Source organism: Dromaius novaehollandiae, chromosome 27, assembly GCF_036370855.1.
Source record: "Dromaius novaehollandiae isolate bDroNov1 chromosome 27, bDroNov1.hap1, whole genome shotgun sequence".
Taxonomy (NCBI): Eukaryota; Metazoa; Chordata; class Aves; order Casuariiformes; family Dromaiidae; genus Dromaius; species Dromaius novaehollandiae.
The window spans coordinates 5,145,381-5,172,094 of NC_088124.1; the positions used below are offsets into that span (position 1 = coordinate 5,145,381).

At 51.8% G+C, this 26,714-nt stretch overlaps 1 protein-coding gene and 1 non-coding gene across 4 annotated transcripts; both read right to left on the reverse strand.

The window, feature by feature from the left end:
* Positions 1–815: 815 nt before the first annotated feature.
* On the reverse strand, positions 816–15,244 carry LEMD1 (LEM domain containing 1). Of its 3 annotated transcripts, none has more exons than XM_064497980.1 (9): positions 14,765–15,244; positions 12,563–14,182; positions 11,712–11,798; positions 9,876–10,046; positions 9,455–9,586; positions 7,921–7,994; positions 6,149–7,065; positions 4,682–4,767; positions 816–3,437 (listed from the first exon to the last, which is right to left on the reverse strand). In XM_064497980.1, the coding sequence occupies exons 4-7, from the start codon at positions 10,024–10,026 to the stop codon at positions 6,853–6,855; spliced, it is 570 nt and encodes a 189-aa protein (XP_064354050.1). In that variant the 5' UTR covers positions 10,027–10,046; positions 11,712–11,798; positions 12,563–14,182; positions 14,765–15,244; the 3' UTR covers positions 816–3,437; positions 4,682–4,767; positions 6,149–6,852. The 3 variants fall into 3 exon arrangements, with proteins under 3 accessions (XP_064354050.1, XP_064354049.1, XP_064354051.1); XM_064497979.1 differs by having other exon boundaries at positions 11,712–11,802; XM_064497981.1 differs by lacking the exons at positions 11,712–11,798; positions 12,563–14,182; positions 14,765–15,244 and adding an exon at positions 11,632–11,704.
* Positions 15,115–15,186, reverse strand: TRNAW-CCA (transfer RNA tryptophan (anticodon CCA)). Its single transcript has one exon. It is a non-coding gene; the product is annotated as a tRNA-Trp (tRNA).
* Positions 15,245–26,714: the final 11,470 nt, after the last annotated feature.

Consider the following 26,714-nt stretch of genomic DNA (forward strand, 5'->3'; position numbering starts at 1 on the left):
GAAATGTTCCCAGTGCAGCTCCCAAGATCCCATTTAGTACGCAGCATGCAAGAACAGAGCAGCACTGCATCCTTATTTTCTTATCTTGCATCTTAGCTACCGATGTTAGACAGGAAAGCAAAAAATTTAGTTACTGCATACATTAAAGGTATTCCCCCCACAGTAAATACCCTCTGCAGCTATCATTTTTAGTGGCCGAGATTATAGCAAACTGGCAGGGTAGAGGAATGGGGCACAGCTTACCTTCTTGGTGCCTGACAATACCTACACGTTTGTTTTGCTGATCCGTTCAATAAAATGAACAAGCACAACATGTGCTAAGCTCACTCCCCGGGGAAGAAGGATCCGTTCCTATTCTGTTCTGGCAAGATCACTACGCTGCCGTATTCGTTCCATTGCGCTAGGAAAGACTTGGCACAAACTGAACTTGTCTGTGGGTGGAGAAAACTGTCTCCCCATTTTGAGCTGAGAAAGACAGACTTTAACCCAAATCTGGTACTGACAACATTTGCAGCTTAGCACAGGCTTTCTTGAAGAAGGTCATTTGGTGACAGGGAATCAACACTGTTTGCCACAGACGAGGAGGAAACCGTGGAGAGCTGTCATCCCTGAGCTCAGCAAGCCCCTACCTCCTGCACTAAAGCAGAGCTAGACCAAGAGTTTCTTCTCCAAGCGTGCCTTGAGTTGCACAGCTAATGTGTCTGTAAGCCTGGTCTAGTTCTCCCCCTCTCCCCTCCCCCTTTTTTAAAGAGAACTGATTAGGACCTTTTGCTCTCTAACTATTTATATCAAAGAAAAGAGCCAATAAGGCAGTGTTAAACACCAATATGTTTATTTCATTAATAGATCAGAACTGCACAGGCCCTTCAACGTGAGGGCCCACACCCCCAGCATGCTGAAAAGCAGGAGATTAGTGTTTGCGATGTCCACTGCCAGAAAATTTTCAAAAATCATCATCCCTGGAGCCACTGCTCTGCCATTCTCAATCGAAAGGATGAAGCAAAATATCTCACTAAGTTCTGGACAGTAAAACAAAATGTCAAATACACACAGGTACCCTATGGTGGCCCCCAGATAAAGTAGTCAATGCCGAGGAGAAGGCATTCCACTTCATTTCTTACTAGCCTGTAATATGTTCAAATGAGAGGAGCCAATATTAACTTTGTTTCCAGATAAGAACAAGCCTCTGAAGTCAATGTTAATTACCTGTCCACAGCAGCTCTCTGCAGTGTACTGTCCTTGCTTTCCCAGGAAGGCTATCATCTAAACTCCAGTACACAAGAAGGTTTTAAGCTGAGCCTGTGACCTACAAGGATCATTTCAATACAGAGAGAGCAACTAGGTTGCTTAACAACTCTTGTACCACACTAGCCATACTCAGTCTGTTTGCAAAGCTATCCCTTACCTAAACACAAAGATTAAGTATTTTTAGAAGCAAACAAGCATTTCCTGGGACCTTTGGGAATGGGAGAGAGAGAAGGCAACACATACGTACCAGGGAGAGGCCACAGCCAGGGCCGCTGGCAGCAGTAAGAGCACTCATCAGTGGCAGCGTGTTCTGCAGCTGTAGGCGTACTTGACAGTCAGCCTCGGCTCCCACAGATGATGTTAAACTTCACACTAGGATGGGCTGTTAGGCAGCAGCAGGCCAGGAGGAATGGCATGACTGTATAGCCTTCCTCCGCCACCCTAAAAAACCAAATCCAAGCTACCGATCCAAGCTACTGGATCATTTAAGACAAGGTTCTGCAGAGGAAACTAGAATGGGCAGATAGAGTTGGAGCATATAAGCAAAGTCCTAGATTGTGAGATAAAACCAACATGGTATATCAATTACTTAGCACTGAAGCAATTGCACCCAGTGTCTCATATTCATATAGCAATTTGAGACAGATAAAAGATTATTTTCCTATGAACACAGCACCATGCAAAAACACAGCACATTCCAGCTTTCATTGCACTTGCTAAACTGGAAAATGAGCTTCGTGAAGGAAACGTCTGAGAGTACAGGGCTAACACCACACCTTAGCAGTAAGCCAGTTTCTTTGTAATCCCACAGCCTCAAGAGTGCTATAGGAATCAAAACCCCTCTCCATTTATTACCATTTATCCTACCTAGAAAAGAGGTAACCTCTTATCTCACGTTAAAGCCATATCCAAGATCTGAGGTAAAGATTACAAAGTGCACACATCTTAAAGATAAAGCAAAATGACTTAGAAGAATTAAGGAAGCCACTCAGTATATCATACCACTAGCTTACTGTGTTATGACTTATACAGGAAGGATTTTCCTCTTAAACCAAAGCATCAAACCTAAGGATACTAAATTTTCTTTCCCAGCAAAGTACATCAAGAATTTTTTTTAAGTCAAATGGCTACAGTAATTTTAGGGTGCTTCAGTATGTTTCTTCAGATTACATGCCAAGCTCAAAGTACTGCATTTCTGCTATGAAAGGAAAAGACACCAAAAGGCCTCAGCTTGATCTCAACCTATGAAATATACTACTCCTTTAAATCTTTTAAGTGTCTGATTTATGAGAACATTACATTGAAAATTCAGGTCACCTTTAGATGAAAGGTGGCAGACCACTACTGAGAGGTTGTCACTTCCACTGTACTCTTTTCGGTAAGATTTTTAGACTTGGAGAGGCAAGAACATTTTTCCCAGTAGTTGTGATGCAGTAAATCCTCCCTTGATCCCTCATGGCTTGTATTATGCTAGAGTCATTGCCTGTCTTGCCAGGTTGGCAAGCAATTTGTTTCCCCCAGTTTATAGCTGGTGTTTCTCAAATATGTGATAGCCAAAGCTCAGAAGTTGGAGTTCTCAAAGATGGAACGATCCCAGCCACAGGCAGTTGAGGAAAAACCCCAAACCATGCAGAACCCTAAACCCTTCCGAGGAACTTAACTCTCTAGCTGGGACACAAAGTGTGCATCCACATGTGAACTTGGTTTCAGCAAAGAAAAAAACAGTATAACAAGTCACATTTCCAAGAATTATGAGCTACTGTATACAATGAACACTAAGCAAAGACAAGTTGCAGAGTATTTTCCCCCTCCTACTGGCCTTTTAATTCACTACCTGAAGAGCTTGTTCATAAGTAGCAGGGAAAGAAAAGTGCATTCTTCAGTTCTGTAGTCATCACTAAACACTGTGCATGTCACCAGGACAGTGCTCTTATCCTCTTCCCAGGATGAAGTTTATGAGCGGATTGTTTGGGTCAGTCTCCATAGTTACATACACAAAGAGCACAAACACAAAGATGGCAAATATCGCAATCCTTACAGGCATTGGTATCAGACTTCGAGAGGTCTCTTCCTGTGCTACTCTTGCTCTGCAATTCTCTTTTCCCAGTACAAACTTCTCTTTTTCTACTTTAAATGTTTCCACAGTCTTCTGAGCTGGTGACTGCTCATCCTCCTTCTCTGGTCTTTTCCTGATGGGGTTACGAGAAGAAAGATGTTGTTTCAGATAACCTGGGACTTTCACCGTTAACCCTACAGAACCAACATCTGCTATCTTTAAGACATACCACACAGGCCCTAACAGAAACCTACCACTGGGTGAGGAACAGGAATCTCACAGTTAGGACAGAATAAAAAAGCCAAAGCAAGTCCTCTGGTTATAAAACAAAAGTTTCTGAAATTAATGCAAGGAGTAGCCTTTTGTGCATGACATGTAGAGCAATAATGTAGTGTTGCTCAACTCCTGTACTGTACATTATACCTACGGAAGGGCATCTAGGATACAGTGAGCTTTCATAATAATCAGCAAGATGGCATTTGGCACGTGCTTGCTATTTCTTGCTGTAGAATTGCTAGCAAAGTAGGCACACTGTTCTGGATGGCCTCTAGCTGAAGCAAAACCTACAGGTCAGACCCCTTTTGTTTCATGTACTCCCGAGCAAGAAGTTTAAAAAGAGACTTTCATGCTTTTCTAACAGCAGCAGGAGATGATCTCCCAGTGTTCAGTCTTCTGTCTATGCAAAATTCTTGATAACGGGAATGTATTTTTTACAAAGCCATAAAAGGGAGTTGAAACCTGAAAGCCTAAGGAGTCTGTGGAGACAGCTCTGATTTCAGTATTTAAGTGGTAAATTGTTAAAAGGCCACTCGCATTTACAGTCTACCTGGGGTTCGTCCGTTAAAGGAAGCGGACGTCCTTCCTCCCTGCCTCCTTGCCAGCTGTCAGTGTCTCGCTTTAACACGCTCTTCAAACAGGTTGTACTGAAATGGTGCCCCTCAGCCAGACACCACCACTGTGCGAAGGGTTTTTCTGAGCACTTAAAAGCGCTCTTATGACTTGGCACATCGGCACAAGTGTCGCCTTTGCACTGAGATTCAGAGAAGGGCAGAAGCTGCAGAATGGGGGGCAGATTCAGTTATGCAACACAGTTTCTTTGCTGTTTCTGATCGTATTGTAGTGGGCTCACAAAAACCTCCGGTGAAACTTAAACACTGCACTTAAGGCACTCTTCAACTTCAGAGACTGCCTTGTCTGTCTAGCTCCAGAAATTTCTCAGCTAAAGCTCTCTTTTCTAAGCAAGAGCTTCCATAAATTCTGTTCTTTCAGAAATGTTATTCTGCAGGTAACCATGAGGGAATTTCTCCAAAATGCCAAAACAAACCAAAGCAGAAGGGGCCAACAACATGAGGAAGAGACAAGCTAAATACACATTACCTGATTCCTATGGGAGACCAAGGATCAGGAAACCATGTCTCATCTGTGTCATCTTTGTCAGTTCCATCACTAGATGCTTCACCTGTCTGAACAGGGAATAAAGTTCACAGCGAGAGATTTAACAGGCTTAAGGCAAAACTTTTTCATTTCTAGCAAGCAAAGCTACCAAACAAGCTGCAGACGACTAAAAGAACAAGGTCACCTTAATTTCAAGGGGAAGATGCTTCTGTTTGCAATCCTGAAATTATCAGAACAAGACTAACGAGAAACTAAATGCACGTCAGCGATTGCAGGAGCCTAATAGGAATGGTGCTCCAGAAGAAAGAAACACCACATTGTTTCTTGATGAGAAACAAGTCAGTGAATGGAAGCTGCCTTGAAATAATCTCATTTAAAGTGGATTGTTCTGCAGATAGAACAAAACAACAACAACAGAAAACCCCACACCTTTGTGAAGCACTTAAAACCACCAAGAAATTAGATTAAAATAAAGGTTGGCTGCCTATAGCCTGCTTTGTCTAACATGGACGCCCTTGAAATAGTAATTGATGTTCAGTATCTCACTGCACTCTTGACTACCGCTTTCTTACCCTAGTGGAAAAAAAAAAATACTACTTTAAATAGATTTATTTTAGCAAGTAATGCATGATATACAGTACTTCATCTCCAAACACATCATCTAATCACGGCAGCTCAACAAGCTCATTTGTATGCAAGAAAAATAGTGCTATAATCAACATTCCTGTTACATTAATGCTCAAGGGCCTCCCTCAGGACTGGAGTCCCGTTATGCTGGGTGCCACAGAGACAAAAAGTCTTGTGCTAAAGAGACCGATGGCCACGCCATGCAAAGACTTAGCCATCACACTTAACATTATTCAACAGGGTCCGTTTCCAGGGTTGAAGCCCAAACCAAAACTGCGCTCCAACAAATTACTTATGGTTCACAATTTTATAAAAGTGTCTGGGCAAAAGATTACCTAAAAAAATTAATATTGCTTTTTCAGAATCTTCTGCTTCAAGATGATCCCTTGCTGACTTCTAAGTGCCAAGTGGAATTTATTCTATAACTATATCAAAAAGTTTCTCCTACGTATTTTCTTCAAAAGGGCATGCCATCTTCTTTAAGATGGCTGTCTTCTAGTCCAGACTGTGGTGAGAAGGAAGTGAAATGCCCCACGGGGAACATCCTGCCACGGTCACAGAAGTCTGGTATGCAAGTTCCCTTGCTCATCGTTGGCTCACTGCACTGTGAAGTACATCTTAGATAAATTCAGGTAAGATAGAAGATTTCTGAAATTAAGATCAAGTAAAAGAGCAAAGGACGCACTTTTGTAATGCTGTATTAGTAGATCAGAATGAGATTCCGTGACTCATCACACCATTTGGGCTGGGACCCTTGGTTGAGGATTGCAGTGACAGGAAGGGCAGGGGAGGTAATGTTGTAAGTCAACAATGCCATAATACCTTTGTCCTGCGAACAGCCTTAGGACTGCTATGGGGACTGCTGCCACCTGATCTCTTTTGTCCCTGCGTCCAATGTACTGGCAACTTATCCTCTGGCAGGATTTGTTCTAGCTGTTAACATTTTCAAGACAGACACTCATTAATGCAGGTTGGAGGTACACAATTAAAGCCTCTCATGGTGAGAGTTGCCACAAAGTACTGAATGCCTTACAATAAAAACCACATTCATTGCAGTTACTCATATGGATTTAAAATAAGAATTTTCTTGCAACTCTTCCACTTGTCACAAGTCTACACCTACAGTTACAATACAAAATTGATTTAACAAAATGTAACTAAGAGCCTGAAATCATTTGCATTCCATAAGTGTGGAGTAAAGCAATCCTCTAGCTCCTACTTTATCATTAAGTAGTCATCTGATAGCTATGTACTTTATCCTTAATTAATTATCCTTTATCTACTTGTTTTATATTTAAAAAAAATGTGTGTCAGTGTGTATGCATGCACACTTGTATAAAATATGGACTATTACAGAGTGGCACCAATGAAGCCACTTAATTGCCATTAGCTAGCAGTTTCAGGAATTATTCTTATGAATATATCAAATATGCATTGAAAGCTGTATGGTCGTCCAAATAGACAAAGTACAAGTCAGTCAAGTTGAATGTTCTGTTGCCACAAATGGACCTGGCTTCCTGCATTTATCATTGCTGGAGAGTCAGAAGTATGAGATAACAGGTAGCAATGGAAATCCAGTAAAAGTTCTCTTCTAAGATTCGTGGAATGCTAGGTGCAAAGGCATAACAAGATATGTAGCAAGGACAGATACTTTCCTCTGCCATTATCTTAACAAGATTGTGATCTGCGTTAGGTGACAGAAGTTTCTTGTGGCGTTCAGGCACTTCCAGGTGTGAAGGCTATAAAGCAAAAGAGAAAGCAGCAAGAAATAATCAGAAAACACTAGTGACTTTCACTATGTTATTAAAGATCAATGTATTTTCTGATAGCATAACGAGAGAATATTTCTCCAGTATGGATGTGATAGAATAACTGAGTTAAATACGTACTCCTCCTTCCAGTTGTTTCCCAGGGTAATAAGATGCTGAAGAAAACTACTTCCACCAGGATTTCCCTTCTAACTTCAGGGGTAACAAAAGAGGTAAAGTGGAGCACGGCTGTTCTTTCAGCTCAGTTTCCTGAGCCACAGCAGATTCTCTAGGTGGCCTTTGGCAAATCACTTGCAGCTCCACGCTCAGAAGCTACTTAGGCCCTCACAGCAGGTCTCCGATCATAAACCATGGAGAAAAGCACTTCCCATCACAGAGGTGTTCTGAAGACTACTGCATTAAACTACCCAGTGTCCACTTTTATATAAGAACTGAAACTATGAGAAGCTATAGATCCTAAGTTTTATTGGTTCTGATTTTTTGCAGTGGTAGCCCTTTTATACCAAGTCATTACTTAATATATGCAACACTAAGGACTGCAGAGTCCATGTTGTATTTTAAATACACTGCTAAGTCCACATCTACTTGGGTGTCCCAGAAAATAAACTTGACATACTCTTAAACACCTTAGCTGGCTAACTGATAGTATACAAAGCTCAAGAAGGCAGAAGGCAGACCACAGAAGCATGCTATAATTAACTGATTGGACGTAATTGCTGCATTTGTCATGCAGCTAATACAAATAACATCAGTTAATATCAACTCACAATTTCCTTCATTTAGCTGCAGATACATAAAATATTCATGCATTAGCAGATTACTTACTTTACAATAGCCAGAGGCACAGGATGCTGTCACTTTGAAGTCTTTTGTTTCAAGGATTACTTGAGAATTTGTCTCTGAATAAGAGAAGGGAAAAAAATAAGCAAGGGCCCTACAGTGAGTGAATTCCCTCAAAATATCTGTACCAGGTTGCATAACTTGATACTTTAAAAGAGCTATAGTTCAGGGCATCTTTACATATTGCATTGCTTAACTATCCTCTTGTGCATTCATTGGAGTACTGTTTGGTTACGGATGTGGTTTGTGTGCACATTGCCATCGACCGAGCAGAACTCGGGCAGGCACCTACAAAACATGGTTCCAGAAACAAACAGCAAAGCCAGCAGCAAGAAGCAGAGCTGTATGTCGAAACACATTCAAGTCTTTAAGCTAAAGAAGTGGTTAAGAGCCTTGTTCATCTGGTGGGATCACATACCAAAAACAAGTGAACAGTCACTTATCCATCCCCAAAGCTTAATACAGTAAAACCAGTAAATAATCTTTTCCTTTAAATCATTTTCAATCACTACACAAAGAAGCTGTGTTTGAACCAGCTCTGCTTTTGTTATGACAGCTGCTATACTGTCAGATTAGTCCGATGCACAGCTGTTGGCTCAGTGTTTTTTCAAAACATGTCTAAACTGCTCAGGATTTTGGAACTCTTTTCCTTCAAAGCAGCAACAGAAGTCACCCTACCAAGCTAATTGCTTAAACAAAGCTAGATATTCATTACAGTCTGTAAAGTAAATGGGAAGTTCGGCTTCATCTTTCAAGAGAACTTCAAAGGACATCACGAAAGAGAAAGAGGGGGAAAACCGTTCAGCACAACTCCCCGAAAGGATTTTTGAGTTTAAAATACTGTTTACTTCAGCAAAGAGAGTTCTGTTTTCTTCTAAGATTACTTCAAGCACCTTGACAGTCCCATAGGAATTCCCAGGCAGATCATAAACCCATTAGTTTTAGCCAGAGGGACAGTGGTCACCAGAATTATTCTTAAGAATTTCTCTAGTATGTATCTTGAGTTGAAGACACAGGAAAGTAACAAAGCCAGTGCATGGATTTGCTGTAATAAACATTATTGAGTGGGAGAGATGGAACAACATGAACCACGCGGCTTCAGGAATTCCTGGCAGGCACAGACTAAACACGCTGCAGAGGGAGTTGCTTTGCAGTTCCAACACAGATCGATCATAGGAGAGAAATAAGATACCGTTACTCTTCAAATGTTGAGGATTCCAATTCAATTAAAAGATACTATTAATATTAATTATATAACATGGGCATTCTTGATTTCCCAAGGAAAAAACATCTTACTTTTACTAAACTGGTACCTGCTCCCCCCCCTCCCAAAAAAAAAGAAGAGAAATAATTTCAATTTATATTCTGCATCTTTAGGTACCTAAAGACCTCGTGCAGTATGTCCCTGGAGGATTTTCAAAATATATCTCAAAAATACTCAACACTAAGCAAAGATGTTGTTTTGTAAAGACTAGTACCTTTTTTTTTATTTTTAGATTCTGAGATTTTAATATTGTACCTTGTTCTTCATGATCTTCATTTTCTGAGCCCTCATCGAGGTGTCCACTTTCATCTGGCTTACCACAGCAGGCTAGGGTGCTTTCATCTATCAACTGCAGAAGCTTATTTTCATAAAGTGTCCTTGTGGAAGCTAAAACAGATAATTCAGAACACAAATTTATGCTTATGTGCTAGTAAAGCTGTGGTGGCACCCCAGGTCAGAATTTAGCAGTCCTCATTTAAGAGAATGGCTGAAAACTTGACTATTTCCCTTAATGGAGATGATTTTTAGAGTCACTTTAGTCTTTCAGTATTAGGTCAATATCCTTTACCTTCTCATTCAGCCCCCCCCCCCCCCCAACCACACCAAATTAATACTCCTTAGGTTAAGTTTTATTTCTGCACGAACCCCATCCAACCATAGTTCACATGATGCGTACGCAGTATTGGTCCAGGTTCGAGCCCATACAGGATGAGCTGGTCCCGCAGTTCGCTGTCACTCAAACGCTGAGCATCGAGTTCCTCGAGGTTGTGTTCATCTACGTTTTCTTCTGGTTGTTCTATCAGCATGCCAACCGTAACCTGGGCCATCGCTTCGCCCCGTGCAGCCTCTGAAGCAAGAGTTCAGCACAAATATTTATTACAGTGTGAAAGGCATGTCAGCTTCATAAGTCACATTTGTCTATCAAATATACAAGTGATTAACAAAACTTTGGGATTCCTGCCACTCTTGAAATGGTTTCTAAATGCCTAAAAATTCCATCCAAGGAAGATTTCAACACCTACCTATTCAGTCCTATCATACAAAGCTAGAGAGCAGATTACAGGAAACAAATTGCATTTAATTGATGAATAGGGATAACGGACAAATGGTTAAGCCTAAATAAAAGACCAACTACACAAAACGAGAGAAATTTTCCAAAGCAGAAATAAAGGATTTAAATATGCTGGTCTGCCCTACCGTTTCTGCTGGGATGAATCACGTACAAATACGTGGCTAGCACAAATTACCCAGCCAGTGATACATATGCACATGTGGGGAAGTACCGAGTGTCCCTTTCAGCTCAGATTTTGAGAGGCATTTAAGACCTCTGAAATGGTTTGCCCCTTTCTTTGTTCTCTCGATTCCGTCTCTTTTATTTGTTCACCTAGAACGCCTCTGCAGCAGGATTTTGCTTTCTTTCCCACGCCTCTCGGCAGTAGCCTTCATTCAGTTTATGCTTTCAGTGGTAAAGGTATCCCATTCAGACACGCCAGTCTGAGAGAAGTGTATACAAACGGATCAAATACAGTCAAGTACTGCTGCCAGAAATAAAAGTTAGATTGTCTACGTTCATTTGACATATCACAAGAATAAAAAGGCGTGTGAGATGTGCAAATCAAAGATCATCTTTGTTTGGGCTGTTTGAATACAATGTGATATTTTCATCAATGCTCCTGCAGCACATTTCCATATATATTACACAGAGTAAATGAATCATTTCTGCCACAGAAATATTGTGCATGACTGCATGCAACAGCTGCTCCTTCATGCAGTGGTCCCTTGTGACCTGATTTTGATTATAACATGTGCCATCCCAATTAGAAAAAAATCTCCAGAGATCAGAGACTGTTTTAAGGAGCAAAAGCCTTCCCCAAAGCCACACTTCATTTGCTTCCCCGTTAAGGCAAAAGGCTTCAGATTTGATCTTTATGCCTTTCCAGACTCTTTTCTGGATCCATATTCTTTCCCCACTCTACTAGCGAGCAAAGCAACTGGGACAAGAGAAAAATGAAACAACTTCAACACATGGCCTATCACTACAACATAGCTGGACACTACAAGACAAGCAAAGCCATTCAACTTCTTTTTAAAGATCTGTCAGCGCAGGCCTAATGTCTATATTTAAACTTTTTTCTGATATTAAAAAAAATAACTACATAACAGTAAATTTGATTTTCTATAAGATTTTTCTCCCATTAGTGCCACTCTTCCACAACATACTTTCACCTTACAAGCATAATCACTTAAAGTTGACTCCCTAGAAAGATCATTTCAGTTTGAAGCAATGATGAATTTGCCCCAATCAGAAAGGAAAGTCACTCTCCACTGCCACAGCTCTGCTACGATGGCTCTCAGCTGTGCTGGCACAAATTCAGAGGAAGGGGACATTGCCCAAAATGACACATTCTGGTATTTCAGAGGAATCCACTTACCTCCTCACATGATCAGCTGAAACTCTGGTTGCTAATGAAAGCAGCAATAGATGTTTTGAGGATGTCCTAAAAGCCCTTACCCCAGCATAAAACTCCAGTGCTCAGCCTGTGACATCACGAGCTTCCAGGGTAACCGCGGGAGGCCAAGTCAGACTGTGACTTCACTACTGACTAATCAAAAAGAAACGTCACTTTGGAGAAAATCCTTCTGCTGGAAGTAAAGTTGAAAAAAAAAAGTCTTAAGTGTCCTCTGTGGTTAAAAGTAACATCTTAGATACATTTGCTTACATTGTATGAAAGAAAAGCTAATCCGTAAGCTTCTATAGAAGCAGAATTTGAAAGACATCCATAATGTCTGGAAAAAGTCCAAGGTTTATATCAAGAAGTAAAAGCAACAGAATACTTTTTGTTCCCCCCAGAAGGACAAAAAAGAAACATACCGTGGAAAAAGAAGAGGTGAGGGACACTGTACAGTGGTTAAGAGACAAGGGCATTCAGAAGAACATCAAAAAGTTGAGACCAGAAGGATTTATTAAGGTGGCAAAGTTAAGAGAAATAAGAATGTAAAGTAGGAACAGAATGACTATAAATAAGAAATTCCTTCAGACTGATTACACTATAAGAAAAATTTTCCCAAATAAAGATCAAGAGACCCAAGGCTTGAAGCCTTTAAGAAATAAGACCAATCCCTGGAGAACACACTATAGAGGGAAGATGTCAGTACTGTGATTCTCTCAGATACCGTTACTGATTGAAGGTTTGGGAAGAAAATCATGGTGTACCTATTCGATTTTAAACACTAAAAGACAGGGCAGCAGGAAGTAGAAAGCTTTTTTCAAGTGCTGATATTCCCTCAGCTATTGTACTAACCAAGCTCACTGAAGCTAGCTGATATTAGAACAGTTTTTGGTGAGTAAAACATAAGAAATACCTTCTGCAGAATGCATTAGAGGTCCTTTCATCTCAAAACAGCCAGATGTATATTTCTAAAGATTAAAAAAAAGCATTTACTAAGCAGCTGGCATTAAAATCCACATGCATATAAGAGGCCTTTTAGTTAAGAAGTACTTTTTTCCAAAGCAATGAGTAGATATTCAATAACCTTCATTCTCCTTTGCATTAAGTCATCCTGTTTAATCAGCATCGAACATTTCAGTACAGATATCAAGCAAAAGCATAGCTCCCTTAGATGTTCCCCGTTTCAAAAGGAAGTATGAGAAATAAGTGAACAGGACACAGGTATCTTGGTATCACATTTGCTATTTATTTAGAATAAAAGTGTTAATCATGAAATCCTAAAATCACATCTTCCTCAGGAAATTCTATCTAATTAAATGCAAAGAAAACTAAGACTATATACGCACTTCATCTATGAAGATCTTTAAACAAAATAGCTGTCCCAGCAAAGGTGAAGACACATTTAACAGTGATCCGAAACTCATTTTGCTAAAAGCCCCAACTATTGAATAGCAACAGAACTTTAAAGAGACATAAGATGAATATTCAAGTTCTATTAATTTATCCTTTTAAGGGGATACATTAGCTTGCTTTAAGCACTTCCCATACCACAGTTAAATCCCAAACCAATTACACACACATTTTAATCAGTAGCATACAGCAAACACATGATTTGTGTTTATTCAAACCTATGGAGTGTTAAACATACCTTGCAGTCATCATCTGAATAGCTTTAATACAGCTTATTTCAGAGAGCACATTGCTGTGGACAAATGCTTTCAGATATAAGACTTTTTCACCCAAACATTCTCTCAGTTAAAATCCTATCAGTGAAGATAGTGCAGGGCAATAAATAAAAAACTCAGTTTCTGTTTATTTTAGTCTGGTACTATTTTTTTAAAATAAGGATGATGTTTGTGAAAAGAGAAGCCCAAAGCATCATTGTACATGCTATTATAAAGCAATGAAATCCTGTGGAAAATCTAGTCAAGACAGAAGCAGCCATTCAGTGAAAAAGAGATCAAGACTAAAGCAACTCAGGTGTAAAAAACCCCATCATATTCTCAACAGGTTAAAGCAGTTAGCGTTAATGACTACTTAGAAGCTTTATTTATCCTATAAATTAGACTTTGCTTTTACTGTTTGCTCCAAATCTAAAATAGTTTAAAATAAAGTTCTTCAAAGCTACAGCTGGCATAATCCCACCATAGCAAAGTCAAGAAAAAAGTTACCTAAGGGACATCATGTTATCTTTAATCTAAAAACTAGTCTAGCTCAACTACTGCCTTCAGTTCTTTGATTAAAAACAAACAAAAAACCCCACCACACACAGCTTGTTGCACATAACGTCACAGGAAACATGCATCAGCGCACAGGACTGCCTCGCTGTGCTCCAGCTACTGGGGGCTCGGTCCTCCAGGATCCCCACAACTACCTCCCTGTCCCCGTGCCCCGGCACTTGGAGGTCCTATGTGTCTATGATCCGTATTTTGAGAAGACTGGATACTCTCCAATGGCATCGGAAGCAGCTGAACTCTAGCAGCTTGGAAGAGTTTACTCCAATGTTGTTTTCCTCTGTCCTTGAGGGTAGCACCTACAGTTAAAAAAACTTCATAGTGAAATAGTTTCCTCTTCCATAGTTTTTTTTTTTTTTACTTGTGCCCCCAACAGCAGAACCTAGTCATTTTTACTGTTTGTCCCCAGTAACTGCAGAGTTATTTTCTATAGCTAATCTCCTCTCCACACAACAGGACACACTTTAACAGCTCCACAACCTGGCAAAGGACCTCCGGGGCAGGGACGCCCTCTTGAATCCACCTCGAGCTTTTAACCGGCTCAATTCCCAGTTCCTATCTGTCCTCAAGTTTAGACTTCCGTAGAAGGATGCTATACCAGTCCCAACCCAGATAAAGTCACCGAGACTTTGAGAAGCTGCCAATCTGCAAGCGTGCCCTCCTCCACCAGCAACCCACGTCCGTGCTGTTAACCCCGGGATGCTCCATCAGACCCACAAGCTCCGCTAGCACAGCGAGCGCCAGGCACAGGAGGAAAAAACCTCACCAGGACTCAGCCTCGGGGAGTTTCTCAGTGCAACCCTTGGTGCAGCTGCAGGAAGCAATTTCCTTTCACCTCCACCCTCCTCCATGCGATTTTTAATCTGGTTGCACGCACTTACTTGCTCTAAGCAGCTCATGTTTCCCTGCAGCTGTGAACAACCGCAGCGTTAGGCCATGTTAGCAGGATGCTTCAGTCTTAGGAGCGCTCTCAAGCTGTGGCTGAGCATCTGCAGAGATGGGGCTGGGGGCTGTGACTTCCAGAGACACTGCGAGCACCCCAGGACACCTAAGGCAAAAGCAAAAGGCAGGAGAAGGGACAAGGCGGGGCAGCTCTTCCCTCACCACTGCTCAGCAGCACCCCTTTCCCCAGGGTGTAAGGCAGCCCCCCTTCACCCCAAAACCCCCCGGGGACCCCCAGCTCTGCCCGGACGCCGCAGGGCGTAAAATGAACCCCCACAGGGGGAAGCCGTGACCCCGACGTGATTCGAACACGCAGCCTTCTGATCTGGAGTCAGACGCGCTACCGTTGCGCCACGAGGTCTCCGCAACCGCAGCCCCAGCCAGCCGCCAAGAGCCTGCGCGCCGCCCCGCGCATGCGCGCGCCCGCCCAGCGGATCGCCCGCTCGCCGCCAACGGCCCCGGCCCCGGCCCCGGCCCCGGCCCCGGCCCCGGCCCCGGCCCCGGCCCCGGCCCCGGCCCCGGCCCCGGCCCCGGCCCCGGCCCCGGCCCCGGCCCCGGCCCCGGCCCCGGCCCCGGCCCCGGCCCCGGCCCCGGCCCCGGCCCCGGCCCCCTCACACCCGCCCGCCGAACGGCCCCAACGGCTTTCAAGCCGCCCGCCCGCCTCAACTGGCCCCGCCCCCCGTGGGCCGTACCACGTCCGGGAGGGGGGTGCGCGCCGCTTGCCCCGCGCCGCCGGGCAGGGACCACCTGCCACCTCCCCCCCGCGGGACCGACCCCCCCCCAGCTCGCTGGACTGGCCCAGCCTCGTCACTCCCGGATTTAAAGGGGCCCAGCCCCCAAAGAGAGAGCTCTGTTACATGCACTGAGTTGGGCCACCTTGCCGTTCTCAGCTCGAGTGGAGCCGGCAGAAGGCAGGGAAAAAGCAGGACGTATTTCGCCGTTACACTGTAATATGTTTTACAATTCGTCATTCTCCTATGGCCCTAATTTCAATTTGTATCTGTTAGCATGCATAATCGTGATTGCTCTTACAATTGTGGCCTTTGTTTATACCTGCGGTTACCTCAGGATTACAGTCCAGCTTTGAAGTCAGGCGCTGGCTTGCTCTGAAGGAGCAGCAAAGACCACGGGGGAGCTCGCTGAAGAGCAGAGGCTGCCGGGGCCAGGCCGGCTCAGGGCAAAAACCCTTCACCCAAATCCCATCACACCCCAACCCGCCTCCTCCCGCGCCCCTGGGCCGTTGGGGTGTGTCTAACCAGTGCTCGGTGGCAGTGCAGTCCCAGGCCCAGGAACTGCTCAGATGAATGTGTTTTTTTCCATCCCTCTTCAGAAGCCTTCGGCCGCGAGCATCGCTGGTACCCCGGACATGAAAGGAGTCGCTGGGGGGTGGCGTATTTTATTTTTTATTTTACGTCCTTACTCCCACTGCTCCGATCTGGAACCGCGGCCGGCTTGCAGCGCGGGAGCCAGCGCCGAGCAGGACGAGGCTCGTCGGGTACCGAAAACGCCCCGATCCCCCGGCGGCCGCAAAAGCCGTACTCGAAAGCGTGCGGCCTAAAACCCTCAGAAACGCCGCGGGAGGCGGGGGCCGCGCTCTGCCGGTGCACGGAGCCGAGCCGCGTGCCGGCGTCGGGAAAACGGGATAAAAACCGCTGGTGTCTGTGGCTGCTGGGCCGGGAGAGGCCGGGCGGCAGGTCCCGTGTCGAGCGGTGTTGCTGGGGCGCCGGGTCCCACCCGCGCTCGCCTCCCGCAGTCGCTGCTTCTGCGGAGCCGTCGGGCACAGAGGTCCCCGAAGCCGCCTCTTCGCGCGTGCGACGGGCGTGCGAGCGGCGACGAGTCCCCGTCCGTGGCGTGGCCCCTGCGTGGCCCCCGCGTCGCGGGGCGGCTGTGCAGAACAACGCGACGGCGCCTTGGAGGGACACCCGGGGCAGCCGAGGGGCCCGCGCTCCCCGCCAGGGCACGGGAATTGCGGTCTGTGGGCAAAATCCTCGTCCGTAAAGACGCCGGGACCGTGCGAGCGGGGGGAGAGTCTGCGCTCCGCAAGCGCCGGCGGCTTCCCAGGCGCCCGCTCTCAGCGACGGGGGGACGGAAAAGCACCAGGAGCCGAGGGCAGCGCGGGAGCAGGCCGCTCTGCTCGGGAGGCCCCGTCCGCAGGGCCGTGGAGCTCTCTGAAAGCAGCGGTAGCCTGGACGCTTGGACGTTCATCCTGCACGCGGTGAATTTACTGCGTTTTCCGACGTGGAGGGAAAGGGTGGGGGTGCCGGTCTGCCTGTCGCAATTTTACATGCTACAGCCACTGAATGCCGGACTCGGGGACTCCTCGCTGGAGACGGGGTAGTGCAGGCACGGGGCAACCCCGCAGGCACGGAGCCGCCGGACACATCCACGGCGCGGGGTGTCCGCGATGCGTGTACCGTGCGTGCCCTGCGTGCGCACAGCGTGTGCGCGGGGTGTGCGTGCTGGTTGTGCACGGGGTGTGCATGGTGCACGGGGTGCGTGTGCTGGTTCTGAACTGGTTGTGCATGGTGCATGGGGTGTGCACACTGGTTGTGCACGGGGTGTGCATGGTGCACGGGGTGTGCGCACTGATTGTGTGCTGGTTGTGCATGGGGTGTGCGCCCTGCTTGTGCACCGGTGGTGCACTGGTTGTGCAGTGGTTGTGCATAGGGTGTGTGTGCTGGTTGTGCACCGGTGGTGCACTGGTGCAGGGGGTGTGCGCGCTGGTTGTGCACGGGGTGTGCGCACAGCAGGTCCAGGTGTGCGTATTCAGTATTTCAGCCCCGGTGACGCCTGGCCGAGTGGGGCTGCCGTGACGGTCCCCCGCGCCGCTGCCCCGCTCCCCCCGCCGCACACACCTGCGCCCAGCGCGGTCCCCACCGAGGGCACGGCGAGTGGGCGCCCAGCCCGCGCCCCCCAGCAGCGGGGCCCCCCCAGCCACGCCGCCCCCGGGGCTTTTCCGCCCAGTCCTTGGGAGCTGGCTGAGCCGGCAGAGCCCCCCCGGGCCATCTGCAGCATCCCCCGGCGCCGCCGCGGCGAAAGTCATCGCGCCGGGGCGAGGGAAGGGGCCGGATCCGGCCGTCACGGCTCACACGGCCGTCTCCTGCTCGGCGCCGCGCTCCTCCTTCTTCCTCCGCATGTTGCAGAAGCCGTGGAGGCCGCAGAAGCAGGCGAAGGTGAACTGGGGCATCGCCCGGAGCAGGCGAGGCGCCGCCGGAGGCTGCAAGAGGCAATTCCGCAGATTAAAGCCTGTTTGTTTTCTTTTCCGAAAAAACAACAAATATTCACAGAAACAGGAAACTTTCACTCTTCTCCCTGCTTTAACTTTCAGCGTTTCTACAGCTTGCGGACGAGCAGCTCCAACCTCGCGCCGGGAAAGGCAGCGCTGCGCTGCGAGCGAGCGGCAGCAGCGCCCGGGCGTCGCGCTTTGCTTCGCAGCCGGGCCGGCCTCCGCGCCGGGGCCACGCTGCCGTCCTGCCGCGGGGAGCGGAGGCAGCGCGAGTCCCTCTGCGGCCGGGCCCGGGACGGGGCTGCACAGCGGGCGCTGGGGCTGCTCCCGTCCCCTCCGGCTCCGCTCCCCTCAATGGCCCCCCTGTGCCACCCGCTCCCCCGGAAAGGTGCAAAAAGGAGCAAGGAATAATTCAGAATTAATTAAAGGAGCTGGCGGGGGCGGTGCTGGCGGGTTGCAGGGGCTGGGCACGCTCCGCGGCCCCACGCCGAGGGAGAGGATCCCTCGGATGAAAGTCCGCTGCAGCAGAGCAAACGCGAGGAGCATTAAAAATGCAAAGCCGGAGGATTCGTTCGAGTCAACCGCATCCCCCAGGGCTGCATTCATCGCTGTCGCGGTGATGAATCGGGAGCTTCTGCAGCCAGCGCCCCGCTCGCACCGCGCTGCTTCCCGAGCCCGGCAGCGTCTCCGAGGCAGCCGGCCGGGGCCTTTCCAGAGCCCTTTCCAGCATCCCGGCGAGTCCCGCCGGCGAGGGGGACCTGCCCCGCAGCCATGTGCCCGGCCGAGGGCCCCCCACCCTGCCGGCCCCAGCTCTTCTCACTTTATTCTGTACCAACTTTCCTTGTTCCCAGAAAGACAATTGATTTAACTTTTAACTACGTCATTGGAGGAAAAAATTGCCATCAAGTTTTGTGTTTTAAAGTCTGGATTTCCAGGCTGCCTTCCGCCGCCAGCGCGTCGATTCTCCCTGGGAAACGGGGTCATTTGCAATGGAAATCGGTCCCTTTTTTTTGCAGGGAACTGAATAGAATTAAATCATTTGTAATGAAATGTAGAAAAGTTCCCAGAAATTTCATTGCCTTTGCCTTCCGCGGTAGCTGCTCTGCCTCTACAGCCACAATTCCTCGGAAACGACAGGGGATCCGGCAGCCGCCAAACCAAACCCGGCTTCTCGCGGGGCTCCCGCGCCCCTCGCGCCCGGACCGGAGGCAGGAACAGCCCCAAAGCAGCTCCCAGCGGGACGAAGCCCCCGGGAAGGGAGCCGTGCCGGCGGGAGGGCGGCTGCTGCGGGATGCGCGTTTGCAGAGAGCCGCTAATTAAACCACCGCTCTGCGAAGCTCGCTGACCCCACCGATCCCCCCAGCCCATTTGCTGCGGGGGGGCCGCGCCGCCAGGGCCCTCATTACAAACACCGCACTGGCTGCAGCTAATGGCTGTAATTAATAGGAGCAATAAATTTCAGACGGGTGTTCGGTAGCCGGGGGCTGACTCAGCCCCGGTGGCCCGGCCGGTCACTAAATAACCCGTTTCCGAGCGGGTGGGAGGAGGAAGGTGCTTGGTGGCACCGCCGGCATGTCCATAATCCTCCCCCGGGATCGCAGCTGAGTCGGTGACACGCAGCCAGTCCCCACGGTCCCTCCTCGCCCGTCGTCCGAGCCGGAGCCCCTTGCCGGACCCAGGTCTGCCCAGAGCTCGGCGCCGCGTTGGCCCGGCCAAGGGGGTGACCTGGCCTTCGGGGGGATCAGCAGCAGCTGGACTCCCTAAAAACCTGCCCGGGTCCTGCCTGAGGCCAGAAATGCTTTCTCCTAGCTGGGTTTTACTGGTCGCTGCGAGAGGAGGCCAGGCCGCAGGCAGGTGCATCGGCACTTGTTTCTCCATCCATGTTTCAGACAAAAAAAGCCGCATTTCGGAGCGTTTGGCATGACAGGGGTGCAAACGCTGGGTAAACGCTAACGATAGCACCGCGTCGGCAGGCGGGGGTCGATCCCCAGGGAGGCCGCTGAGGCAGCGCTCAGGTTTCGGGGGACCCAAACAAGCAGCCAAAGCCCCCAAAATCCAGGCTGCTCCATCCCAGCTCTGTCTGCACCCGGCGCCTCCATCCTCCCATCCCCACCCTCATCCCCATCCCCATCCCCATCCCCATCCCCATCCTCGTCCTCATCCCCATCCTCATCCTCATCCCCATCCCCATCCCCATCCCCACCCTCATCCCCATCCCCATCCTCATCCTCATCCCCATCCCCATCCCCATCCCCATCCCCATCCTCATCCTCATCCCCATCCTCATCCCCATCCCCACCCTCATCCCCATCCCCATCCTCATCCTCATCCCCATCCCCATCCCCATCCCCATCCCCATCCTCATCCTCATCCTCATCCTCATCCTCATCCCCATCCCCATCCCCATCCCCATCCCCATCCCCATCCTCATCCCCATCCCCATCCTCATCCCCATCCTCATCCCCATCCTCATCCTCATCCCCATCCCCATCCCCATCCCCATCCCCATCCCCATCCTCATCCCCATCCCCATCCTCATCCCGCGGGTTGGGACAGGGAATCCCGCTGCTCCCCCGCAGGGCTCGGCCCGGCGGTACCGGCAGAGAGGGAGGCTCCGGGCGGGGATTTTCCCACCCCCTTGGGAGCACTGGGATTTGAGTCGCTTGGCGTCCTGGTCGCGCTGGGAGCAGCGTTTTCCCGGCGGCGAGGGCGCTCGGCGGCCGAGGGTGCCGCGGGGCCCAGGCGGTGCGGGGTGCCTCAGCGGCGGGGGATTTTCTGAATGAGCGAATCCTCATTAAAAAATAATTAAAACAGCTCGGTGAGGTTGGCTGAGCTCCTTTCATTTCGACTGGTGGAGTTTAGTTTGGGGGGTTTCTGCGCCAGCTCACGCGTTCGTTGTGGAAACTCGTGGGATTTCACAATTTTCCTCCTTCCGCACCCCCTCGAGTCGTGGGATCGCAGCCGAGTCTCGGCTCTCGCTCCTCTGAATGACCCTGATTTTCGGAGGTGCATTCCAGGCCGGTGAGATAAACCCCAGAGCCTGACACCTGACGACTCAATGCTCCGGAAACGAGGAGGGAAAAGAAGAACAACAGCAAAATCACTTGCTTCCACTTGCTTCCACTTGCTTCCTCTGCTCGGCCCCGAAGCCTGCAACTCGCCGGCAGCGTCTCGCGCCGGTTTCCAGGCTGGGGGACGTCGGTGCAAAAAAGCGCGAATCCGGGACGCTGGATGGGCCCCGCGGGAGCGGGAGCGCCGCGGCGGAGGGGGCTGCCGGGAGCCGCTGCCGCCCGCGGGGAAACGGCGCCGGGGGCGAGGGCTGCGCGTGGGGATGCTCCGAGCGGCGGGAGGAGAGCCGGCTCCGGGGAAAGGCCGGCGGCACCGGTGCTGGGAGGGGAGGAGGGCGCCCCGGGCCCCGCCGCCTTGCTGACCCCCCCGGCCCGGCTTCGGTGCCCCCTTCCCTCGCCGCTCGCTAACACACGAACGCGGGTGATTCGCGTGGGATGGGAGGTGCTGGGACGCGCGGAGGTGCCCGGCTGGCGGAGTCCCTCCTCCGGGCAGCCCATGGCTTTTCGCCCTACATGAGTTCGGAAAAGCAATCACATAGGAATAAAAAGCCATAGGCCGCAGCGGAGGGCTTGCCGAGGAAAAGCCGGCGGTCTCGGGGGAAAGAAAAGGGAAAGGAGGAAAAAAAATAATAAAAAGCTGCCCAGGTTGTGCCGGGAACCGGCCGCCCTCTGCCTCTATCCCCCCCCCGCCGGGGCTCCTGCTCCTTCGGCCGCTAAGCGCGGGGAGCTGCTGAGGTCGGCTCCGCTACCGAGGCGAGGAAATTCCCTTTCCCGTTGCCCTGGCGAGGATCCTCAGGGATTGCAATGTCTCTGCAGCCGCACGGCAGCCCGGCTCCGGAGCAGGGGGGGTTTTGCACCCTGCGGTTTGCAATAGCAGCACATGGCTTTGACCCGTAAAGCGAACTTCCGAAGCGCACGGGGAGCCTGAAATGGCAGTTCCCCGCTCCTCTTCCCTTTAACCACCGTACCGCAACGGCAGGAGGAAAAGGGCTCCGTGTGCTGCACCTTCCACACATGGTCCGCGCCCGGGAGCTGCCGGAGCCTGGAGCCGGGCAGAGGGATGCGCGAGGGGGGGAGCCCCCATTTCCCGGGAGCCTCCCGCGTCGGAGGCCGGAGGGCAACCCCGCCGAAGGGCTCCCGGGAAAGGGCCCCGCGGCTCTGCTCTGGCGCCCGACACCCGTCCAAGGAGGCTGCAGCCGCGGGCGCCCAGCCGGCAGCCCCCCGGGCGAGGCAGCCCCCGGCCCCGGCTCCTCACCTGCGGCGCGGCGGCATCTTCCGCGCCGGACCAGCCCCGCGGCGTGGCCCGCTGCTCCCCGCCCCGCGGCCCCCGGCGAGCCCCGCGGCCGGGCGCGTGCTTGGGCTGGTTGTGCGCCGAGGGGCCGCGGCGGAGGGGCGGGCGCGGGGGGTCAGGTATTTCTCCGTCGCCGGCTCCGCGGAGCCGGTAACAAAGGCGCTATTGAACGGCAGCCTCTCTGGTCTGTGAAGCAGAAACCTCTTGTATCTACTTCACTGCCTTTGATCTCACTCCCCCAGTGGGATGTGTATTACTCATGTCCTGCTGCTCCGGTGTCGCTGCCAGCGCGGGACGGGGGGAGAGCTGCCCCCCTCCCCGCACCCCGGGCCGGGTACCGGGGGCCGCCGGGCCCCGTCCGTCCCCGAGCCCCGTCTGCTGCCTCCGCTCCCCACGCCGGGGCCGAGCGCTGCCCCGTGCAGCTCGTCCCCGGCGCTGCTTTTCGGAGGCGGGGGGGTCGGCAGGGTGGGGGACACGGGCAGGAGCCAGCGCTTTGGTGGCTCTCGCCGACGAGGTCCCGGGCGCAGCTGGCTGGGAGCTGGGCTAAGTCCCTCGGCGCAGGTGGGCAGCACCCCAGCTCCCTGCGGCCCCACGGCCGCTCCTGCAAACCCCACGGCTGCTCCTGCAAACCCCACAGCCGCTCCTGCAAATCCCACGGCTGCTCCTGCAAACCGATCCCGGCGGGAGTGCTACCATCGGGTCTGAAATCACGGCCCCGTGGGACCCCCCAAAAATCCTGGGAAAAGGCACCAAATGCACCTCAGCAGCTCCGCTTACTTAGAGGGGTGTCTTAAAAAGTGCTTTGCTGCCTTGAGCAAGCTCGCTGCCTCGCTCCCGAGGAGCCGAGGGGGCCTGGGCCTCCCCTGTACCATCCTCTCCCATCCCGTCCTGTCCCGGGAGACGCAGGGATGCTGCGACAGCCCGGGGCTGCGAGGCACTTGAGTGAAATCCTATTCTCCCGCCCTGCCAGCTGCTTTCCCGAAACGCCTGTGCCGGCTGCTCCCGCTGGCGCCCGGAGAGCCACGTGCGTGCATCACCTTGGAGGAATCCGGCCCCGGGTGCCTGCATGAAGTACCCAAACCGGGAGGAAACGGCACAAAAGCAGCCTTCCCGGCAGCCGGGGGCCTTCGGTGCTGCTTCCCCTCCTCGCCGCGTCCCGGAGCTCCCCTGCGGGGCAGCGCGCTGGGAGGGGACGGAGGGATGGACGGGGAGGTGCTCGGGAAGAGACATCAGCCGAGCCGCGTTCACCGAGAGGAGGACTTCATTTCCCACCGTGGTCCGAACCCCCTGGACCCACCACGGTGCAACCGGCCTCCCCAGCCGGAGGCTGGCCCGGGCCCCCGGGCAGGGCGCTGCTCCAAACCCTTGCTTGGTTTTTAAACATTAACTCTCCTAACCCGGGGGAGCAGCTGAAGTCAGCGAGTTGGGCAACGATCCATTTTCGAGCTATCTCGACAACTGGCTCCAGCACGGCAAGATTAGATCTACTAATCACGTTTATAAGGCAAATTGGGTATTTGGAGAATATTTGTCATTGCAACAATGTCATTTCCCAGCTTGCAGCGTGCGTTGCTGCGTCCTCCTCCGAGCCGTCGCGCTTGGACGTTTCGGGTTTGCAGAAACGCCCGCCCGGGGACGGAGGAGCTCGGACGCACTTGTTGTCTCAGCGCCTGCCCAGCTAAGCCGCCACGGCTGGGGCGATACTGGGGCTACCCACGGCGTGCACCCGGCTCCGTCATCCCCGACCTCGTATGCAGGGCTGCTTTAAGAAAACCGATAAAACCCCAAACTTCTCCGAATACTCTACAAACCCCCCAACCTCCTGACTCCCGCGGCGATAGGGAGGAAGGCCAGGTAAGTCTGGCGACACCCGAATCACACCGGGCATCCGTGCAGGCGCGTTCGGGGACGCAAGCGCAGACGCGGCTCCCGGTCGCCCTCCGAAGCGGGAGCCCAGCGACGGAGCAAGCTGCCTTCAGCTCCCTCCCCGAGCCACGCTCGAGAGCCGCGTCCAACGGCCCCAGCAGCACCGCCCGTGCAACGCAGCGGCCGCGAGCGCGAGCGCGAGGCACCAGGCAGCACCGGCGCCTTCGGAGGAGGCTCCGGCAACCGCAGGAGACCCACGGGCCCGGCACCAGCCAAAACAGCCCTAATTTTGCAGGTACGCCCGCAGAACGACCCAAATCCGTTCCCACAAACCAGCCACCGATTTGCTGCACAGCCCTTTAAGAGAGGGCAAGCGCGGCTGGGGAACCCAGGTAAGTCGCTCGCTAACGAGATCCTCCCGGGCCTTTTAGCACGTTCCCGGCCACGGATATCTCAGCTCCCGCAGCCCCAGCTGTAATTAAGGCTGGCCTGCGAGGCAGGAGATGCCGCAGCGCCCGGGGGGAATCCGCCTGGATCTGCAGGAGCAGCACGCGGCGCTGGTGGGAAACGGTCCTTCCAAGGCCGGGACCACGGTGCTGCCGACGAGAGGCAGCGCCCCGAGGGAGGAAGACGAAGATGAACACTTTCCGGCCTCCGCTGCCAGCGTCTCCATCCCTCCAGGGCGCTGGGAGGAGAAGGAAGGCAAGGAGCCATCTCCGCGTGCCACCGGGACCTTGGCCCCCGCCCAGACGAGCCTTCTGCTGCCTGGGCAAGGCTGACGGATGGCGTCGTCCGGGGAGCCCGCGCTGCCTTTGGGGGAAAGGGGAAAATCCTGTGTTTCCTTCCCTGCTCGACACCTGAACCCAGATGCAAACCCAGTCCCTCCCCTGCCCAGCTCAAACCAGAGCCCAGAGCCCTTTTCCATGCGGCTTCGCTGTCGCGCCCGCAGGCTCCAGCAGCCCCTGCAAAGCCGCCCCAGGGCCGGCTGCTGCTGGGCTGCGGTTTGCACCGCCGCTCCGCTTCCTCGCTGGCACAGCCGGCTTCGCCCCGGCGTGAGCGAGACACGCTGCAACCTGCGCGAGGCTCCAGCTGCCCGGCGGTTTGCTCCCTGCCTCCCCGGAGCTGGAGCTGGGGTGATTCGGATCAAAATGGGACAGGACGGATTTCATCCAGGCAGATGCCCTTGCTGCCAGGCACTCGCGTCCCCATCTCCCATCGCTTTGCCGCGCAGTGCCCTCACGGAGCCCGGAGAGCAGCCCGGCTGTCACTGCCAGGTCCCACCAAAGAAGAGCAATGCCCCTGAGGCCTGGGAGCGACTGCATTTGCGGGTTTGACTTGGCCCACAGCGACTATTTCTCTAGTAAGCAGAACTGCAGTGCTGCACGGCATTCGCTGCTGCGGAGAGGGGAAGGTTCAGCATTTCCGTCCGTGCCTTCGCGTGGGCCTGGACCTTGCCGTTTTCCTGCCGAAGGAAGAGGACAGAGCCCGCCAAAGCAGCTGGCCTCCAAAGATCTGATGTCTCTCCCGGTTGCTAACCCCCACCTGTGAAACGCGGGGCTATAGCACCCCGGTTACCGACTCCTGGACATCTGCATCGTGGCGGCTCTCAGAGCTGGGTTGTGCGAGGCCGCAGACTGCCTGGAGATCAGCGGTCCAGAGCGGAAAGGGAAGCTCTGCCGGGCTCCCTGAGAGCAGAGGTTAGGACGGACCTGGCTCATGGGTTGTCCTCTGCCTTCACCTGCAGCTCTGTGTAACGGGCAGGGTTTAAGGGCAGTGCACCGTGTGAGCAGGAACCGGGGAAGAGCTGCAAAATGTGCACCGGGGCAAACCCAGACTAGCCTCCGTGCTGCGACCAGTGGCAACGATTCCCAGAGGCAGGTCTTGCGCTACTTGAGTGAAAGAGGGTTTGGAAAGCATCAGAGCCTCCTCGTGAAACCCTCAGGGCGGCACACGCCTGAAATTAAATCTCTGCACAGGGAATCACAGCCTCTCCTTGGCTTTTCAAGCCCACAACAGCAGCAGGAAGCGGCAGGTCTGCTCGGCCCAAGGGGTGGCTCGGAGGAGCCCACGGAGACAGAGGTGCTCCGTGGTGGACGGTGGTGGCAACTTCGCCCCAGCTCCACGCAGGGGTGGCACTGGTGGATGCCACTTGGGAGATGTTTTCCCTCTCTGGAGATGCCAAGCTTGTCGCTAACTGAAGGGGACCAGCATCTTGCGTTTTAATACTGGATTTCCCAGTCTTCCCACCAAATGAAATATTCAGCATCCTCTACGTCAGGTCTAAGGCAATGCAGATGTGAGATATTTCTGTTTCGTCTGCTGTTGGCCACGTTATTCACTGCTACCAACGATTTGTCATGTTCTGTAGAAAAGCCACTGGGGACCCGTGACATAATGTGACACCTATTAGCACGAGAAGAAAAGTGTCGCTTTGGCGA

Coding starts and splice junctions, on each gene's coding strand:
- LEMD1 (XM_064497980.1), bottom strand. CDS start 10,026: ATGGCCCAGGTTACGGTTGGCATGCTGATAGAACAACCAGAAGAAAAC. Junction 9,587..9,875: donor CGAACCTGGACCAATACTGC/GTACGCATCATG, acceptor TATCTGTTTTAG/CTTCCACAAGGACACTTTAT. Junction 7,995..9,454: donor TGAAGATCATGAAGAACAAG/GTACAATATTAA, acceptor TCTCTTATTCAG/AGACAAATTCTCAAGTAATC.